At 42.6% G+C, this 20,840-nt stretch overlaps 1 protein-coding gene across 1 annotated transcript in view; it reads left to right on the top strand.

Annotated features, from left to right (window-relative positions):
• The window catches only part of PRKG1 (protein kinase cGMP-dependent 1), an 847,569-nt gene that overhangs the window by 754,325 nt on the left and 72,404 nt on the right, over nucleotides 1-20,840 (top strand). Inside the window, exon 9 of the mRNA XM_032231578.1 lies at nucleotides 708-782. Coding sequence (XP_032087469.1) covers nucleotides 708-782 — 75 coding nt within the window. The remainder of the gene's footprint in view (nucleotides 1-707; nucleotides 783-20,840) is intronic.

Here is a 20,840-nt window from a genome sequence, read left to right as displayed (position 1 = left end):
CTTTCTTTCTTTCTTTCTTTCTTTCTTTCTTTCTTTCTTTCTACTATCTCAATTTTAGATATATTCCAAAATACTTTTTTCCTTAGTCATGGTAATTTGGAATGGAACGGCAATCAGCAAACACTACAAGGAGTTGGGCAGCATACAGATTTCATTTATTTGTTTATTTTAACTTTTATTTATTTTTATTACTATTATTGGTGGCGGAGTCAGCAAGATGTTTAGATTGGATAGCCAAACAATAATATTAAATTAAATTTGTATGCTGCCCAATGTTATTTATTATTTATTGTTGTTTATATCATCTCTCTCTTCCATATGCTCAAAAACTGTTATTTGTTAACTATTGTTATATCTTCTCTCTTCCACCCGCTGAAGAACTCCAAGCCTTCTACTCAAAAGGACATGGAGTTAAATTAACTTTCAGGAATTGTTTTGGGTTGTGATGGGATAAAAATGAAATAAGTGAATAAAATAGAAATAAAATCAATGTCAATCATGATTTCATGGTCAAATGGAAGCCTTTTGTTTATGGGAGATAGACATTGAATCAAAATTACTGGCACGGAAATGTATTTGTGGTGCACATGCGTGTTTTGTCATGGTATTTTATAAGATCTTAGGCAGACTTTGCACAACAGAGAATGTTCACAACTCTTCCAGTTATGTCAGAAACATTTTCCTTAAATTGTGTCTTAATTTTACAGCTCTTTCAAACATTTGATTGGAGGTCTGGATGATGTTTCCAATAAAGCATACGAGGATGCTGAAGCAAAAGCAAAGTAAGTCTCAGTTAATCTGATTTTCTAATGTTCTCTTTATTATTCTTTTTAGAATGCTGCCTTTTAAGAAGGGGAGAGAACTAATTAAGGCATTTCCCCCCCTCCAAATACTACCAGTTTCTTGTCAAAACAAGAAACCCTAAAAAAGATCAAATGAGAGAGAACTGTTCCTAATAATTAATTGCTTTCTATTATATCATGTTACAAAGATGCAAAGCAAATCACGCAGCATTCTTGAAGACAGTGGATAAATTCGTGCAAATAAAAACTGCCCAGCCATATTATCCAATTCAAGAAGTAACTTGGTTAGTTAAGTAATATAATTCTTTGATTGCATTTGGTGCAACAGTTTTTTCTATTTCTGCAACCATCCTTATAAAGGGAGAAAGCAGTCCTGATGTCAGTTTGAGTCTGCAGACCAACTCAATGAAAATAATGGAAGGCAGACAAACCTCTTGTTTCTCCAAAAGCGTGCGGAGGAAAAACTGCAGAGATTGGGGAAGGCATAGGAGGCAGGGTTGGGGGAGAAAGCCTGGACCCGTGTGGAAGAAACTGCGGTGATCGTATGCCCCTCCCCCTGCACTCCATTTTGGGCCCGAAAAGCCTCCTGCACCAACAGGAAGCCAAAACAGGCAGAGGTGGTGTGCATGCATGGGGGGGGCACATGTGTGTGTGGGGGGCACATGCACAGAGAACACAAGTGCATGTGTGGAGGCAGGGGGCATGTGCAAGCGGTGATCACATTGCATTTTGGGAATTGGGGCACCCGGACGTACATGTTCGGGCGTGGGCAGGCGCTTTGAGCACTCAGCACCAAAAAGATTAACCATCACTGTTCTAGTCCAACTCCCTGATTAAGCAGGAAACGCTATGCCATTTCAGACAAACGGTTGTTCAGTCACTTCTTAAAAACTTTTAGTGCCAGAGCATTCACAACTTCTGGAGTCCCATCGATTAATCACTCTACCTGCCAGGAATTTTGTCCTTAGTTCTGGGTTGCTTCCCTCCTTGATTAGCTTTGGAGAATAGCTTGATTCCCTCTTCTTTGTGGCAGCCCCTTTTGTATTTAGCTAATACTGTAGCTATTTTCCAATCCACCATGATTCTCAGGGTAGGATGCAAATAATAAAGCTACAGTAGGTCATGGTCCTATCAGAGCACGGTTCGGAGGAGGAGGGGGAGGGTTTGGAACCGGGACCATCTGGCAGAGATGGCACGTCTCACTTGGCATGTTTGGAGAGGTCAAGGGCTGACAACGATGCTATCCCTCAGGCATTGGGAGAGGTGGTCGACCAGACACAGACACAGGGGAAGATCAACTGCTAGTAGGGAGTGCTGATGGGCAGCAGATCTCCTCTGATGAGAAACAGCTGCCTCCTCCACTTGATTCAAGGGCACGGAGAGTGGAGAATAGGCAAGCTCAGAGAAGGGCTGCAAGACTACCCCAGAAGAGGTCATCCATCCCTCCCCTCCTCATAAGGAACACTTGGAGTGGAGTAACTTAAAGAGAAGCCATGGGGAGTTAGTCTTTGCCAGGAACAAATGTTTGTTTTGGATTCTGTTCTGTCCCCCTTCTCCGCTCGTTAACAGACGACAGGCAGACAAACATAAAAGGAACTCACTTTATCAGTTCTCAGCTCAGACTGGCTGCAAGCCCAAAAATAAACATAAATAAAGTCTCTGATGAGATAACAGAATACCAAACAAAACTCTTACAAAGCAATGCACTTCTCCAAGTGTCTCCTTGAATCAGGGTTACAGAAAGCAAATCACTTCTCCAAGTGTCTTTCAAATAAAACACGGCCGATGATCAATGAACGTTGAATGAACGTTGACTCCTGCAACCAGGGCGTGGCATCATCCGTCCTTTTATCACCAAAAGACGCCACTAACGAGCCCCAGCTGCATTGTTAATCTTGCATCCCGAAAAGACTCACAGGAGACTTCTGCTGAGTCACAACAGGATTCTATTCCCCCAGCCTTGACTCGGACCTTTTTGCCTTGCTTCGAGGACTGCTTTTTGCTGTGCCGTTTGTCTCACCCTATCCCTGTGGATTGCTGTTGTCATTTGCGTTGCTTTACCTTCAGAACTGCCTTTGCCTTACACCTTGATTTTGCTTTCAGGACTGCCACATTTTTTATACCCGGGCTTTGCCTTGTGGACTGGTAATATATAGGCTATTGTTTGGTGGACTGAGGTAGTGCATTCAGAGTAGTGTGGGGTCGAATCTTACTAGTCATTGGAAGGCCAGTTGTTGAACACTTCTTGAGGGCAATAAAATGACTCTCTAAAGAGTCATTGCCTTGACCAACTGGGTTATAACACAGTACAACAATAAAAGTAAACTATAATCAACATTGAATAGCCAGATATTCCACAGTTGCAGAATAAATGTAAGTGCACGAGAGGAAAGGAGTACCACAACCAGAGGTGGGTTCCTACCCGTTCGCACCTATTCGGTAGAACTGGTTCGTCAAATCTACCAAACCAGTTAGAAGAGGTTCCACCAGTGGACCCGGAAAGCAGGCCACACCTACAGAAGAGGTTCCAAAAAATTTTGAAACCCACCACAGGTCCTTGGATATGATTATTCGACACTATCATGCTCCTATTTATAAAACTCAGTGCCTCTGTGAAAGGTAAGGATGACTACTGCATTTGTGGTGCAATCAGAACGTTGCGTGTGTTGAAGTTGTTTTAACGCAAACCAAAGATGCCTTTTAAAAAAACAAGTTTACCTCATATTCTTATGCATGCCAGTGTTGTGTGTGAGGTAATTTAAGGTGGTTCTGACAAATGTCGTCGGCATCTTCATATCCGGTCACATGGGCGGCAAGCCACTCCCATCCGGTCACATGGGTGGCAAGCCACTCCCACAAAGGAGGCCACACCCACAGAGTAGGTTTGAACAGTTTTTGAAACCCACCACTGACCACAACCAACATGCTCTAGCTGGCAAGGTTCTGTTTTGCATTTTGTATTTGTATTTATTAGTTTGTTAAAGATGTATAAAAGATAGCAGGTATAAATATAAACATAGATATAAATGAAAGAAATGAATACAAATAGATGAGGACAATGGGAGAGGGATGTTAAGCACACTGGTCCACTTATGGATGCTCCCTTTACGGACCTCTTAGGAATGGGGTAAGGTCCATGGTAGACAGTTTAAGGTTGAAGCTGTGAGGGTTAGAAGATGTAACAACGGAGTCAGGTGGAGCATTCCAGGCATTGACCTTGTCTCTCAAGGTTCAGCTTTATTTTATATAATCTGCAGGCCTTTACGGACCTCTTAGGAATGGGGTAAGGTCCATGGTAGACAGTTTAAGGTTGAAGCTGTGAGGGTTAGAAGATGTAACAACGGAGTCAGGTGGAGCATTCCAGGTGTTGACCCTGTCTCTCAAGGTTCAGCTTTATTTTATATAATATAATCTGCAGGCCTTTACGGACCTCTTAGGAATGGGGTAAGGTCCATGGTAGACAGTTTAAGGTTGAAGCTATGATGGTTAGAAGATGTAACAACGGAGTTCAGGTGGAGCATTCCAGGCGTTGACCTTGTCTCTCAAGGTTCAGCTTTATTTTATATAATATAATCTGCAGGCCTTTACGGACCTCTTAGGAATGGGGTAAGGTCCATGGTAGACAGTTTAAGGTTGAAGCTGTGAGGGTTAGAAGATGTAACAACGGAGTCAGGTGGAGCATTCCAGGGGTTTGATCTTGTCTGTCAAGGTTCAGCTTTATTTTATATAATATAATCTGGAGGCTGTACTGTAAGTGCTAAAGATATGAAGAAAAATGCTTAGGAAGATTACTTTGAAAGTCTATCCTCAGAACACTATGTCAGGAAAATTATTTATTAAGATGAAATAAAATCTTGTTGGAAAGACAGTTCCTCAGGCTTGGGCATACATTTTAATCCACGTTTGGCAAATTGAAATAAGAGGCTGCTATAATTGCTACTTACATATTCTTCTATCTGAGTGAGCTCAATAAAATTTTTTACAACCATGCATTATAGTTTAATCTTTTCTGGGAATCCAGATGTATTTTCTATCAGTTTTTGAACTAAATGAGAAAAAAGCAGATGCTTGAAAGGCAAAAATGGGGAAATTTCCAAAAGAATATAAAGTACACATGATAAATTACTACATCTATAAAGTTTCAAGAGTGTTGTGATTGTTCTGTAATTTTGTGGTAGCAGAAGAGACCATTCTACATTCTTTAAAGTCTTTATTTTATGGATCTAGGTCAGAGGTGATATTTAACAGATTCTGACAGTTCTGGAAAACCAGTAGCAGAAATTTTGAGTAGTTCGGAGAACCAGTAAATACCGGTTCTGACTGGCCCCGTTCCTGTCTATTTTCTGCCTCCCGAGTGCCAGCTGATTGGGAGGAAATGGGGATTTTGCAGTAACCTTCCCCTGGAGTGGGGAGGGAATGGAGATTGTATAGTATCCTTCCCCTACCATGCCCACCAAGCCATGCCACCCCCACCAAGCCCGTGACCTGACAAATGCGCGAACGTCAAAAGTGCGCCGACAAAACTGCGGCACTAAAACCGCGATGTCAAAAGCGCGCCGACAACAGTGCGCCGACAAAAGCGCGCCGACAGAAGCGCGATTTAAGTTAAGGTAAGGTTTAGGGTTATGTTTAGGGTTAGGTTTAGGGTTTGGTTTAGGGTTAGGGTTACAGCGCGCTTCTGTCGGCGCGCTGTTGTCGGCGCGCTTCAGCGCTCATTCATTGGCGCGGTTTTGTCACCGCGGTTTTGTCACCGCGGTTTAGTCAGGCGCACTTTTGTCATTCGCGCATTTGTGGTGGAACCCACCAAGCCACCCACACAGAACTGGTAGCAAAAAATGTTGAATCCCACCACTGATCTAGGTGTATGATCTAAGCAGCAATGGAAAATCACACAAACAAATTTGATGTGAAAATAAATAAACATTCACACTTGATTCTATAAATAAATATATGTTCACACCAGTGGTGGGTTTCCACTTTTTTTTACTACCGGTTCACTCGTACTTCTGCGCATGCGCAGAAGGGTCTGGGCAGGTGGGCGGAGCCTCCTCCCACAGCCACTACCAGTTTGCCCGATCAAGGCTGAATTGGAAGCAAACCACCTCTGGTTCACACCTATATATTATGTGTGTGTTCACATCAGGGGTGGATTTCTCGCCCCGTTCCAACCGGTTCAGTTGGAATGGGGCCAGCGGCGTCCTCGTGCGCACGCGCGGTGCACGCATGCGTACTAGCATCTGTGCGATGCTCCAGCTGCTCCTGGAGGTTCGCACAGGCGCTGTATGCGTCCTGCGCATGCGTGGAAGCGCAGAACTCGTCAAAACCGGGTTAGGAGCGCGGGCGGGTGGGTGGGCCAGTCGCCGTTCCCGGAAGTTACTTACTTCCGGGTTCGCCGACCAACCGGTTCGCAGGGACCGGCGCGAACCGGTTGAAACCCACCCCTGGTTCACATATATAATATCTAAAAAATCCTACCTAGAACAAGCTAAAGTTTTAACCATAGATGAGTAGCTGGGGGAAGGGGGATATCAACCAAAAGAAAAATGAAAGACTCAGCCTCATTTTATCACTTTTGTACTCTGGTTGAGTACACAATTTTTTAGAGATGAGGCTCATAAACAAAACAGAATTGTTTCTTTACTTATTTTCAAAATCTATAATCCTGTGCATCCCAAACAATTTGACTTGGGATAAAGTACAGGATAAAAAGCAAGCAACAAATAAAAGAAAACTGACCATATAACAATAAGCCTTTCCCAAATATAAATACAATAGTCCTGAATTTACAACTGGTTTCTTAACAACTGTTCAAAGTGATCACAGACACTGACAAAGTTACTTATGACCTGGATTCAAAGTTCTGACATCTGCCACCTCCTCCCACACAGCCATTTGAATGCATTTTGGGCCCTAGACACTTTTCTGACTGTTTGCAGTGTCTCTTAACCACAATTTACCTTTTTGCCGGAAATCAACATTTACTACTGGTTTCTGGCAAAAAATATATATCCTGTAGTGAATAATGGATTAATGTAACTACCATGGGGTTCACTTAATAACTGCTGTAAAAAAAGGTCATAAAATCAGACATCATGATATGGTGACTTGTTTTACAGCCATCGTGACTTATGATTGGAATTGTGGGTTCAATTGTACTTGTCAATTGAGTAACCTGAGAGACCGCCTCCTGCTGATTACCTCCCATAGACCGATTAGATCTCACAGGTTAGGTCTCCTCCGGATTCCATCTGCCAGCCAATGTCGGCTGGCGACCCCCCGGGGGAGAGCCTTCTCTGTTGCAGCTCCAGCCCTCTGGAATGACCTCCCCGTGGAGATCCAGACCCTCACTACCCTCCCGGCCTTCCGCAAAGCCACCAAGTCCTGGCTGCTCCAGCAGGCCGGGGGGCTTGTGAAACACCCAGCCCCATGGAAATTGTGAATTTTGTGTTTTTTTAAAATGTTGTCTTTGTCTATTTATCGCCCTTCCATTGTCTATTGTGAGCCGCCCGGAGTCATCCGGGAGTGGGCGGCAGACAAGACAAATAAACTAAACTAAACATTACCTGTATAAAGTATTAAATAGCAGTAGACTTATATACCGCTTCATAGGGCTTTCAGCCCTCTCTAAGCGGTTTACAGAGAGTCAGCATATTGCCCCCAACAATCTGGGTCCTCATTTTACCCACCTCGGAAGGATGGAAGGCTGAGTCAACCCTGAGCCGGTGAGATTTGAACCGCTGAACTGCTGATCTAGCAGTAGCCTGCAGTGCTGCATTTAACCACTGAGCCACCTTGGCTCCTGGCGACCAGTACATAACAGAACCACCCAAAGGTGCATCTCTTACTCAGTTGGCCTTATGCCTGGTGGAAGATCCAACTCTTAACCACTTTCCTAAATGTGAATAGAATTGGCACCTGTGGTATGTCGGGGGGACATTTGCTCCAGAGCAGTCACCAAAATACTTTTAAGATAATCTATAGCTTTGGTTTACATTTCCCTACATTGTCTACCACCTGATACAAATAAACTAGTTATCCCTCTGAAGTTACTTCTGTTTTTGTGCTCTCCAAAGTTAAGAATCTATGTATGTAAAAATGGTTGTGTGTGTGTGTGTGTGTGTGTGTGTGTGTGTGTGTGTGTGTTCCAGCATAACTCTGGAACGCCTCAAGTAATTTCAACCAAACTTGATACACAGATGACATGCTCTCTGGAGACAAATACTGTGGGGGTAAGACATCCCTAACACCCCTCGGGGTGTGTTTTCTGTTAGGATGTACTCTGTTGTGCCTTTAAATGGCTTCTACTGTACGGCTGTAAAATGGCTTCTACTGTACAATGCCATGGAGTTGCCATGGTAACGGCTTCAAAGTACTCCACAAGGGGGCTCCCTCTGGTAAGAGGGAAAATCCAACATTAGAAATTACATTTGGTCTAGACATTTTCCCCTTATAAATAAATACCCAGGCAATGCCGTGTTATCGACTAGTTTACAATAAGAATTTAAAAAAAATAGTGAAATGGTACTTAGAAACCACACTAAAATCACCTTCATAAAAATGACATGTAAACATTTTTTGAAAAATTGCATCTGGCGGAATTTTTCTTATAAGAGAGTTTTTCATGTTGCTCTAATAAATTTCAGCTAATTGCCCTTCAAGGGAATATCATTCAAAGTATCAAGCAGTGAAGTGACAGTGGGTGACAATGCTCACTCTTCCAAGACCCTGTGGTGCTATTAGGCTAAGAAACATGATCATATAATTGCACTGTTTTGTCTTTTGGGGCTGAAAATAAACCATATAATTAGATAGTTGCTATAGGGTACTGTAATGAGTCAGTTTGGTCTAATGCAGGGATCGGCAACCTTAAACACTTAAAGAACCACAAAGGTCCTAACCGGAACACACACACCCCATTCAGTTCTGGAGCCAATCAGAAGTCTGGTTCCCCCACCATAGAGTCTCCTCCTAGCACAGTGTTCTTTGCCTCCTACCAGTCTTAACTGAAAGCCCTATCAATTGTGAAGCTGACCGGAAAACCCGCCCCTTGGCACACTGAGCTTTCCCCCTCCCAACCGGAAACTCTTCACAAAATTGTGGCGCCGACTGGCAACGGAGTCACAGCAGAGGGATAAAAGAGCCACGTGCAGCTCCAGAGCCATGAGATGCTGACCCCTGATCTAGTGGTTAAGGCACCAGGCTAGAAAAAAGGAGATTTTGAGTTCAAATTCCACCTTAGCCACAAAAGTTTTGGGCCAGTCAGTCTCTCGGCCCAACCTATCTCACAGGATAGTTGCTGTGGGAAAAATAGGAGGGCGAAGGTGTGTTAGAGATGTTCGCTATCTTGAATTATTTGTAAAACTAATAAAGGCGGGGTACTAATAAATAAATAGTAGCTTCAGGGTGGGAAGGAGGGAAATTTACTTGCACATGGTCAGAAAGCTAAACAGGAAACAAAAAGACAAAAGTATTTCATCACCAGTCATCAACACTCAAAAAAGCAGAAATTAACATTCAGGATTTATATCAAAGAAAAAAGAAAAAAAAATCAAGCAGTAAACTATACCCCAATCATGGAACTGCAAAAAAGAAAACCCTTCCACCAACACTGATAGGGCAAGCCACGATATATATAAACAGAGAGCAAACCTTTCTAGCACTGATGATGCTAGAAACATCTGTAACAGGAGTGGGTTCCTGCCAGTTCTAACCTCTTCTATAGAAGAGGTTCCACGAATCTACAGTGCTGTTTAGAACCGGTTTCAGCTCCTTCCCCCCTCCCGTCCGCACATCATCAAGATGAAGAGCGAGAGGAGGAATTCTGGGAGTTGAAGTCCACAAGTCTTAAAGCTGTAAAGTTTGGACACTCCTGGGGTTTTTTTTCTAAAGGGTTAAGGGTCAAGGGTCTTGTAACTTGATAGCTTTAAGGCTTGCATGCTTCAAATGCCAGAGTTTCTGAGCCAATATTTTGGTTGCTAAGCAAGAGCGTTGTTAAGTGAGTTTCACCACATTTTACAAGTTGGCCATGCCCACCCAGTCACATGATTGCCAAGCCACTCCCACTTGGTCACATGGCCACCAAGCCACTCCCACCTAGTCACATGGCCAGCAAGCCACTCCCACAAAGCAGGCCACACCTACAGAAGAGGTTCTAAAAATTTTTGAAACCCACCACTGATCTGTTAGCAAACAACCAAGTTCAGAAAGCACCATGGACCCTATAGTATAGTTCAACCCTGAGCTGTAAATATTATCCTTTTTTTTTGGGGGGGGGGGGTAACAGACAATTTTCTATTTCTAGAACTTTGTCTTTAAATCGTAGATTTTGAGACTTTTTTTTAAAAGAAACAAATACGTTCCACAGACTTTTTGAAAACTCTTGTATTATATGTTTGTATTCATACGTGCAAATATATGTAGATACAAACTGGATATTAGCTACAGATTGTCAGTACTCTACATTCATTATTTTTTACTATAAAGAAATTCCTTTTTATAATATTATTCTGCTTATAAAAACACAAATCTGCATGGTGCACATGGAACTCAGTATATTAGCTCAGATCCAGTAAAAAGGAAAGTATAGATATACCACCAACTGAATTGCGGAATACAAAGTCATACAAAACGCTTTTCATTTGTACAAACTACAGAGTTCCAGCTAAAGGGCAAGGCAGAGGTTGCAAGTGCCTTGTCTTGTAACTTTCTAAGCTTCCTGCTCTTCTGGCGTAACCTATAAGCTCTGTTGTACCCCACTGAATTTTTCCCCCTCTATGGTACAGTCGGAATTGAATTTTTTCTGAATAAAAACTCTGTTTCGGTTGCATAACCTTAGAGATCTTTCATATCTTTAAATAGACAAACAGCCATTTCTTGACTATATAAATGTGTGAATTATTGCAATGGAGTCCTTGTTGAAATTTCAGGATTTTATGTAGTGTTTGGTTCTGTCAGTTTTCCATAATGCATATCATTTACTATCCTCCCCGCTCTCCTTCCCTCCCTCCCTCTCCCCCCCTCTCTCTCAAGTGAATACCTTATTTCCCTGCTCCATTAAATGACTGCACTACTGTATGCTATGGCAGACTACACAGTTTATATTAATTAAATGTGCCAATCTTCTTTTTTAAAAAAAAAACAACTGGCACATTTGCATCTGCACAGTGCAGGCCCAGCCTCCAGTCTTCACTGAAGCATAGAAATATGTTGTTTCCTTCCTCCTTAATTGCCCCTTAATAATTGGAGCACAGTGTTACATCAGCTATACTATACATAGGCAAACAGAAAGCATCACTTTTTCAGAAAGCAATGCTCTTAGGGAAAAAATGGCAACCTTACTTGAGAGTTTGGAGAAGCTACTCATATAATTGTCATTAATCCTCTTTATTCTGTTCTTTATCCTTGCTTATTTTTATAAAGAAAACTTAGGTGCCATAAAAGGCACCTAAAAGAAATGGCTTTTCAATGTGCATCTCTTATAGCTGCAGAAAATTTGGTTCCCTTTAACTATGCCTTCTTTTCCCTTCCCCACTCCTCAAAAAAGGCTTTTAAAACCCTCTTCCTATATCTCTTTGACATGCATTCTTTTTTATAGATTGCTCAGGGAGCCAGAAGATTGCGCAGATTTGGGATTTACAGTTAGAGTGGAAAGATTTATGGTTTTCAGGGCCTGAGAAGACAAGCACTTCTTGGAGGTATATAGGGAAAATAAATAAAAGCATAGAGCTCTTAGCCCAACTTCAGATAGACAAGTTGGGTCTCTCGGTGAACGGTATCTTATCTTCAGATGCCTTTAGAGATTCATGGCTTCTAGTTCTGTTTCAACATGCCTTTCTCCACCCAATCAGAGTCCAATGATGCATTATAGGCAATTGCACAATTTATCTTCTTGAAGGGCGTTAGACACAGTTATCGTTATTACTAAAAAGGAAAACTATAAAGTTTGATTATCTAAACAATGATACATGGAAAGAGCTTCAAATCAAGGAGACTGATTGACAATCCATTAATGCAGCTGGGTGGATAAAAACTACAATGGAAGGAGGGTGTGTGTGTGAAAGTTGTTTATTTGCATTTCTCTGAATGGTTACCTGAGAATTCAGCCAACCCGGAGCCAAGTAGGTTCCACCACAAAACCGCGGAGGACAAAATCGTGCTCAACGAAAGCGCGCATTTGACGTCATCACAGCGCGACGAAAACATCGCGCTGTGATCGAAAAATGTAAAAATAAAGCGAACACCTTACCCTAACCCCCCCAAACCTAACCCTAAACCTAACCCTTAACCTAACCCTAAATCTAACCCTAAACATAACCCTTAACCTAACGCTAAACCTAACGCTAACCCTTAACCTAACGCTAAACGTAACCCTAACGCTCTAACCCTAACCCTAACCCTAAACCTAACCCTTACCTTTATGTGAATCGGCTTGCTTTAATTTTATTTTTATTTCAATTTTTAATTTTTTTCATCGCGCTGTGATGACGTCAAATGCGCGCCTTCGTCGAGTGCGATTTTGTCCTCCGCGGTTTTGACGGGTCACGGCCAAGTAATGCTAATATTCCTTCTAAAGTTGGTTGTGTTGAACTCAGGAAGGAAAGTAGTTTATTTGCTGTGTTTCCCCAAAAATATATATCGTATTATATTAATTTTCGCTCCTAAGATGCATTAGCGCTTATTTTCTGGTTAGGTGTTTTTTTTTGGGGGGGGAGATAAGATCAGATCCCCCCTAAATACATCCATCTGGATGACAATCTTAACTGGGGCTTATTTTGGGGATAGGGCTTATATTGCAAGCATTTTGAAAAATCATGCCAGGACTTATTTTCTAGTTGGATCTTATTTTGGGGAAAACATGTTATTATGAGGGATACCAAAACATATAAGTCATTGCTTGAAGACATTAAGTGCATGGAATTCACAGATGATCAGTGGAAGAAGTACAGTTACAATAAGTGCAGGTACTTCTCGACTTACAACCAGTCATTTAAAGTTGAAGTTACAACAGCACTGAAAAAAGTGAGTTATGATCTTTTTAACACTTACAACAGTTGCAGCATCCCCATGGTCACATGATCAAAATTTGGACATTTAGCATCTGGCCTATATTTTGAGAGCTGCACTGTCCCAGGGTCATGTGATCACCATTTGTAACCTTCCCAGCTGGTTTCAATGAGCAAAGTCAATGAGGGAAGCCAGATTAGCTGAATGACTGCATGATTCACAAATGTGTCAAAAAGTTCACAGAATGGGGCAAAATTCACTATTTCTATTTCTATTTATTAAATTTATAGGCCGCCCAATCCCGGAGGACTCCGGGAGGATTATTAGAAATATTAAAAAGATTAGAGCAATTAAAACACAACAAATTAAAAGAAATACATGCACCCAGTCTAAGCAGGGCTGGACCTCAGTCAAGAGGTCAACAGCCCCAGGCCTGCCGGAAAAGCCAGGTTTTGATAGCTTTTCAGAAGGCCATGAGAGTGGGTAGGGTCCGGATCTCTGGGGGTAGTTTGTTCCATAGGGCCGGAGCGGCAACAGAGAAGGCCCTACTCCAAGGCGTCGCCAGCTGACATTGTCCAGCTGATGGCACCTGGAGAAGGCCCATCCTGTGCGATCTTATTGGTCTTAGGGAGGTATGCAGCAGAAGACGGTCTCGTAGATATCCGGGTCCTAGGCTATGTAGGGCTTTAAAGGTGATAACCAGCACCTTGAATCGTGCTCGGAGACCAATGGGGAGCCAGTGCAGCTCGCGGAGGATAGGTGTAGCATCGCTCGCGCGGCTGCATTCTGGACTAATTGTAGTCTCCAAACACTTTTCAGGGGCAGCCCCAAGTAGAGCGCATTACAGTAATCTAGTCTTGAGGTGACGAGAACTACTTTGCTTAGCAAGGAAATTTTGGGCTCGATTGTCTGCATAAGTTGAACATTATCTGTAGGCAGCTCTTTTTGATCTGTCCAGAACTCCTAATTGGACCAGACTTTTTCTATTTGGATGAATTATTTAGAAGCTTGTTATATGATCTTGTAACATTTTGGTTGATTTTTGTAAGGATAATTTTTAAGGATGTTACCCAAATTAAGATAACCATAACTCTTCACTTAAACCAGGGGTGTCAAACTCGATTTCATTGAGGATTGTGTCAGGGTTGTGTTTGATCTGGAGGGGAGCAGCTTGACATAACTCGTGGGGTGCCTGTGGTGGCCTGAGCACTCTGCCAGTGAAAACATGTTCCCGAGCTCTGTTTTCGCTGCAACGGCTTCCTGCAACCCTCTGCTAGTGAAAATGGAGCTTGGGAGGGCCATCTGTGCCCCTCCTGGGCTCAATTTTTGCTGGCAGAGTAGCGCGAGCCAGTCCTTCGCTGTTTTCAGGGAGGTCCTGTGGGCCAGATCTAAGCCTTGAGTTTGACATCCCTGACCTAAACCAATGGTTATGTTTGTTTTATTTATCTGTCTTCTCCTCCTCCTATTCTGCTAATACAAATGTATAATGTTTAGATTTTCTCCTAGGTGACCTGCAACTGTTTGCTTCCATTCATAGCCTCTTCTTTTACAAAACCTCTGTTTTTTGTAAGTCTCGTGGTATCTCTCTACTTTTATATAGAGCCAAGGTGGCGCAGTGGTTAAATGTAGCACTGCAGGCAACTTCAGCTGACTGCAGTTCTGCAGTTCGGCTGTTCAAATCTCACCGGCTCAGGGTTGACTCAGCCTTCCATCCTTCCGAGGTGGGTAAAATGAGGACCCGGATTGTTGTTGGGGGCGATATGCTGACTTGGTAAACCGCTTAGAGAGGGCTGAAAGCCCTATGAAGCGGTATATAAGTCTAACTGCTATTGCTATTGCTATCCTGATTTTCTAATTTCTTTTCCTTTTTGATCTTTCCTCCTTTTAAAATTACTGCGCTTGCAACAGAAACACCGCAGTCAATTAAGCAGAAAAACCAATGATTGGCTCAAGATCATATCTTAAATTCGTGGTGGAATACACCAGCTTTAAAGTCCAAACTTAAATGTTCCATCCAAACCACATGGGCTGTTCATTGTGCTGGCTGGGTTGTTTTCCTCCAACAACTCAGCTAGGCAATTGAAATGCCTCAGGATCAATGCAGAATGATTGGAAAGAAAGCAACAGCAATAGCAGTTAGACGTATATACCGCTTCATAGGGCTTTCAGCCCTCTCTAAGCGGTTTACAGAGTCAGCATATCGCCCCCACAGTTTGGGTCCTCATTTCACCTACCTCAGAAGGATGGAAGGCTGAGCCGGTGAGATTAGAACCGCTGAACTGCAGATAACAGTCAGCTGAAGTGGCCTGCAGTACTGCACCCTAACCACTGCGCCACCTCGGCTCTTAGAGTAGAGTAGAGATCTTCAGACTTGGCAAATTTCAGTCTTGTAGACTTCAAGGGAGCCGAGGCGGTGCAGTGGTTAGGGTGCAGTACTGAAGGCCACTACAGCTGACTGTTATCTGCAGTTCAGCGGTTCTAATCTCACCAGCTCAAGGTTAACTCAGCCTTCCATCCTTCCGAGGTGGGTAAAATGAGGACCCAGACTGTGGGGGCGATATGCTGACTCTGTAAACCACTTAGAGAGGGCTGAAAGCCCTATGAAGCGGTATATAAGTCTAACTGCTATTGCTATTGCTATTGCTAACTCCCAGAATTCCTCAGCCAGTCTTGCTGAGGAAGTCCACAGGTCTTAAAATCGCCATGTTTGGAGAACCTTGGCTTAAAGTCAAAAAGGGAAAGTGGAATGTTTTATTCATTAAGCAAAAGAAATATTAAAATGAGAGCAATGCTTACTTTTTAAAGTTCCAGCAGCTATGCACAAACCTGGGAGATTAACAATATTTTCTTCATTACCCAGGAAATTTAAGCAAACCTGCCCAAGGGAATGGGGTGGGGTGGGGAGAGAGGCTGGTTTAATTAATTCAAGGGGAAGCTATAATGAGAAGTTGAATGTGTTTCCTTTTATCCCTAATTAAATGATTTTCCAGAAATAATAGACCTCCTCATTATGTTAATTCCTGGAAATAATAGAGATTTTATTCCTTCGTTAAAAAAAAACACTTTTTTTCTAGCCTTCGTGAATACAGATGTTTAAGCAGTTCTGTTGTCTGAGTTGACAGTTCCATGATTTGAAGCTCTTTTGATGTATCGCTATTTAGATAATCAAGATTTATTCAGAGTTCAAAAGGTCACCAGGGCTGTTTAAATGGAGTTTATTCCTGCTCAGTAGAAGAGAGAAAATATTTTAGGCCACATTAAGATAATTACCATATTTTAGTTCATTAGTATAATATGAACTGTCATTTTTGTTATAATGCAAACACTGTGAGCTACACGAAACGCTCAGTGTTATATTAAAAGGCAATGCATTTTCCAGCCTCACATTTCCACTGTAATGTACATGCTTTTTAAAATTATTTGCCTGCACTCATCAAAATTGCAAACTCTGTAAAAAAAAAAAAAAAGAAAGAGGTCATACAGAATTGACCTTGGTCTGCGCTCACTTTATTTTCTTCAGATCCTAGAGCAGCAAGTTCTGAAGAAAAAGTCTTATGTTTATTCATCTGAAACTGAGGAGAAATTTTCTCATAGATAGCAAAGAAAGTTCTATTCGTTTTCAGCCAACCTTCAGTAAGAGTCCTCTTTGGAGCATGTTATGCTATATTTATTTATTTATTTATTTATTTATTTATTTATTTATTTATTTATTTATTTATTTATTCATTCATTCATTCATTCATTCATTCATTCATTCATTCATTCATTCATTTATTAGACTTATATACCGCTTCATAGGGCTTTCAGCCCTCTCTAAGTGGTTTACAGATTTTTTAGCAAATTGAGTCAGCAACTTGCCCCCCACAGTCTGGGTCCTCATTTCACCCACCTCGGAAGGATGGAAGGCTGAGTCGAACCTTGAGCCAGTGAGATTTGAACCGCTGAACTGCAGATCACAGTCAGCTGAAATGGCCTGCAGTACTGCACCCTAACCACTGCGCCACCTCGGCTCTTGAACTGAAGGTAAAATTCTGATAGAACTGAGGATGATCCTGGCTAGAAAGTTTATCTTGGTTGCGACACATGAAGGTGAATATATGTGTCCCAGGATAATGTTGCAGGATCAAGACCAGAGATTTAGTCCTGTGAGCTATCGGACTTATGCTGGAGCCCGTCCTCAGGGACCTTCTCTCCAACAGAGTGTGTACTTAGGGCTGTTCTGTGCATATAGTATACAAATACCATACACAAAATAGCCCACACTACAGAGACGCTCCCTGGGGATGGGCGCCAGCATAAGTCTGAAGGCGCAGAAGACTAAACCTGTGGTCCCAGTGGCTGACCCATATTGTATCTGAGTTGTATTCAAGGAAATTGTAACCCCAATATTCTTTCTTTCTTTCTTTCTTTCTTTCTTTCTTTATTGTTTGTTTGTTTGTTTGTTTGTTTGTTTGTGTGTTTGTTTGCAAAATTTATAGGCCGCCCAATCCCGAAGGACTCCGGGCAGCTTACAAAAAAAAAAAAAAAAAAGAAGTAATCAAAAAATAAAGGAAAGACAAATTTAAAAACATCACACATGCACTCGATCTTATCGTGGCTGGACCTCAACAATGAGGTCAACAGCCCCAGGCCTGCCGGAATAGCCAGGTTTTAACAGCTTTTCTGAAGGCCATAAGAGTGGGTAGGGTCTGGATCTCTGGGGGTAGCTCATTCCAAAGGGTCGGAGCAGCCACAGAGAAGGCCCTCCTCCGGGGAGCCGCCAGCCGACATTGTCTGGCTGACGGCATCTGAAGGAGGCCCCCCCTGTGGGATCTCACCGGCCGCTGGGAGGTATGTGGCAGTAGGTGGTCTCGCAGGTACCCTGGTCCTAAGCCATGTAGGGCTTTAAAGGTAATAATCAACACCTTGAATTGCGTCCGGAGACCAATTGGTAGCCAATGCAGCTTGTGGAGGATAGGTGTAACGTGGCACCTTACCTTCTTTAAAGACTCAGATATCTAACCCTCAAAGTATCTGTTGGTGATGGATGCTTCTTCTAAAATGGTTTCATCACTCGCCAAAAATTATATATTCCTGCAGATGCTTACAGTGAAATTTAGAGGCATCTAGACAACCTATGTGACCCATGGGGTCATCCTTTCAGAGATATCTCCTTACTTAAAAAATAGGAACAGAATGATAAACAGGGAGACGAAAAATAGTGTTGGCCGTTTCCCCATTGAGTTTCTTCCTGCTGGCTTCCTCCTTGAATTTCCTTATGAGAAACTAGCAGGGAGCATTGAAAATTCCTCCTCCTCCTCCTCCTCTTCTTCTTTTTTCACCACCAATTAATTAATTAATTAATTAGCAATAGCAATAGCAGTTAGACTCATATACCGCTTCATAGGGCTTTCAGCCCTCTCTAAGCGGTTTACAGAGTCAGCATGTTGCCCCCAACAACAATCCGGGTCCTCATTTTACCCACCTCAGAAGGATGGAAGGCTGAGTCAACCCTGAGCCGGGGAGATTTGAACAGCCGAACTGCAGTCAGCTGAAGTAGCCTGCAGTGCTGCATTTAACCACTGCGCCACCTCGGCTCTATTAATTAATTAAGAAATGTCAAATGTCAGCCTCGGTTCCACAGTGGGTACCAACTTGGTGCAAGGAAGTGGGAAATAGAGTGAGGATACACTCCTCACATCTTCCCTACGGGTTTCTGGGAAGTATACTGGGAAGACACTGTGATGGTGAAGTAATGACAATTTTCCCAAATTTTAATCCCACAAAAATAATGGGTCCCGGATTTTGGATGCATTCTGTAAAGCAGCCCATTGAGGTACTTTGATTCAAAAACTGCTGCACTAGGTTCAGTGGTGGGATTCTTTTTTTTTTACTACCGGTTCTGTGGGTGTGGCTTGGTGGGCCTGGAAGGGAAAGGATGCTGTAAAATCTCCATCCCCACCCCACTCCAAGGGAAGGTTACTGCAAAATCCCCATTCCCTCCCAATCAGCTGGGACTCGGGAGGCAGAGAATAGATAGGGGCGGGGCCAGCCAGAGGTGGTATTTAGTGGTTCTCCAAACTACTCAAAATTTCTGCTACCTGTTTTCCAGAACTGGTCAGAACCTGCTGAATAACCACCTCTGCCCAGGCTGTACTTTTCATCCAATTGAAGATTACACACAGACAAATAAACACAAACGTTTTAGAAGTAGAAACTATCCTAGCGATGATCCTTTTATTATCTGTTTTCTACCTACCAACTGTATGTAATTTAGGTAGCCATCCATCTTGCAACAGTGATTCTGGGTAATAAAGAAAAGAATAAAACCCAGCATGATAAAAAATATAACCTCCAAACGTAACTGAATGGGCACAGAGTTCAAAATTATCCATCTCCAATTCCAGCTCAGAGCTAAACAAATAAATCAATAGGGTTCATTTTATGCCCTGGCCTAAAAGTCTGGGAGAAAAAGGTCTTTAATGCATTGTAAAAGGCCAACAGAATCAGGGCCATCTCGATTTCTGGAGGGATGTTAGGGCAGGCACTGTAACCAAGATGAGCCAAGGTGGCACAGTGGTTAAATGCAGCACTGCAGGCTACTGCTAGATCAGCAGGTCAGCGGTTCAAATCTCACCGGCTCAGGGTTGACTCAGCCTTCCATCCTTCCGAGGTGGGTAAAATGAGGACCCGGATTGTTGGGGGCAATATGCTGACTCTCTGTAAACCGCTTAGAGAGGCCTGAAAGGCCTATGAAGCGGTATATAAGTCTACTGCTATTGCTAAGATGTACTATGACTTTTTTGGCCTATTCGGTGGAACCAACTTATTGGATAAAATGAATGCATGGCATTTTCCATAGAAACTCAGGTGAGCCTTAGGAGTATTTCCCCCTCTATTCCCAGATCTGAAAATGCAGCTACATCTTTTGAGAATTTAAACATGTAGGCCTGAGTGTGGGGAGATGCACTTACAACTTATTAACAAGACTGAAGCAAAACACCATCTGGATGTAGAAAGAGACCTGGGAGATAATGTTCAGTTGTATTACTTATTCATTTGTTTCTTTTAGAGAGAGACGTCGATTTAATTGGGGCTACACGGGTATCTGTGGGCACTATTGGGGTTTTATTTTCTGTGGGGCCTATTCAGTGGAACAGACTTATTGGATAAAATGAATGTATGGCATTTGTCCAGGAATTTGCTGCACCATTTTTACCCCTTATTTCAGCAAACCTGGGCTACCAAATTTCAGCAGTACAATCTGGGAGTGTTCTAAAAACCTCAAAGTGGAACGAGCTCCTCGTGGAGATTCGGACTCTCACCACCCTCCAGGCTTTCCGCAAAGCCTTAAAAACCTGGCTGTTCCAACAGGCCTGGGGCTGATGAGTTCCTGTCCCCGCTCGAATGGTGTGGCTGTTGATTATTTTTTAAATTGTGGTGTTGTGTTGTCCGTTGTCTTTCTTTGTTTCCCCCCCCCCCCCCCCCCCCGACTTGGTTTGTGAGCCGCCCTGAGTCCCTCTGGGAATAGGGCGGCATAGAAATACAATAAAATAGAAAATCAAAAATCGGAAGCCATCTGTGGCCACAAGTTGGCCAACTTCACTGCACAGGAGAAAAGTTATCAATGAAATATTCTTTGGCTTGAATCTGTATCAAAGGATCATATTGTCAGTTAGGCAAAATTCCATATAATATATTCAATCTTTCTCTCTTTTACACACAGACGTATTGTAGATGAGTAAAAGTTGCAAATAACAGAATGAGAAACAGGGTGTTCAAGCCATTCCCTGTAAATAATTTTTCACATTTCCAGTTACCTCTTGTTAGAAAGGGAACAGTACATTTTCTCTCATAAAACAAAAGGGAGAATATTATTAATTCATTTAATTTTTAAAAATGTGTATGGCTGCCCATCTTAAAATAACTGGGCAGCTCACAACAATAAAAGAGCCGAGGTGGCGCAGTGGTTAAATGCAGCACTGCAGGCTACTTCAGCTGACTGCAGTTCTGCAGTTCAGCGGTTCTAATCTCACTGGCTCAGGGTTGACTCAG

Source organism: Thamnophis elegans, chromosome 15, assembly GCF_009769535.1.
Source record: "Thamnophis elegans isolate rThaEle1 chromosome 15, rThaEle1.pri, whole genome shotgun sequence".
NCBI lineage: Eukaryota > Metazoa > Chordata > Lepidosauria > Squamata > Colubridae > Thamnophis > Thamnophis elegans.
The sequence above is the reverse complement of the archived record's forward strand: the minus strand, read 5'-3'. Positions and strand labels throughout refer to the sequence as shown.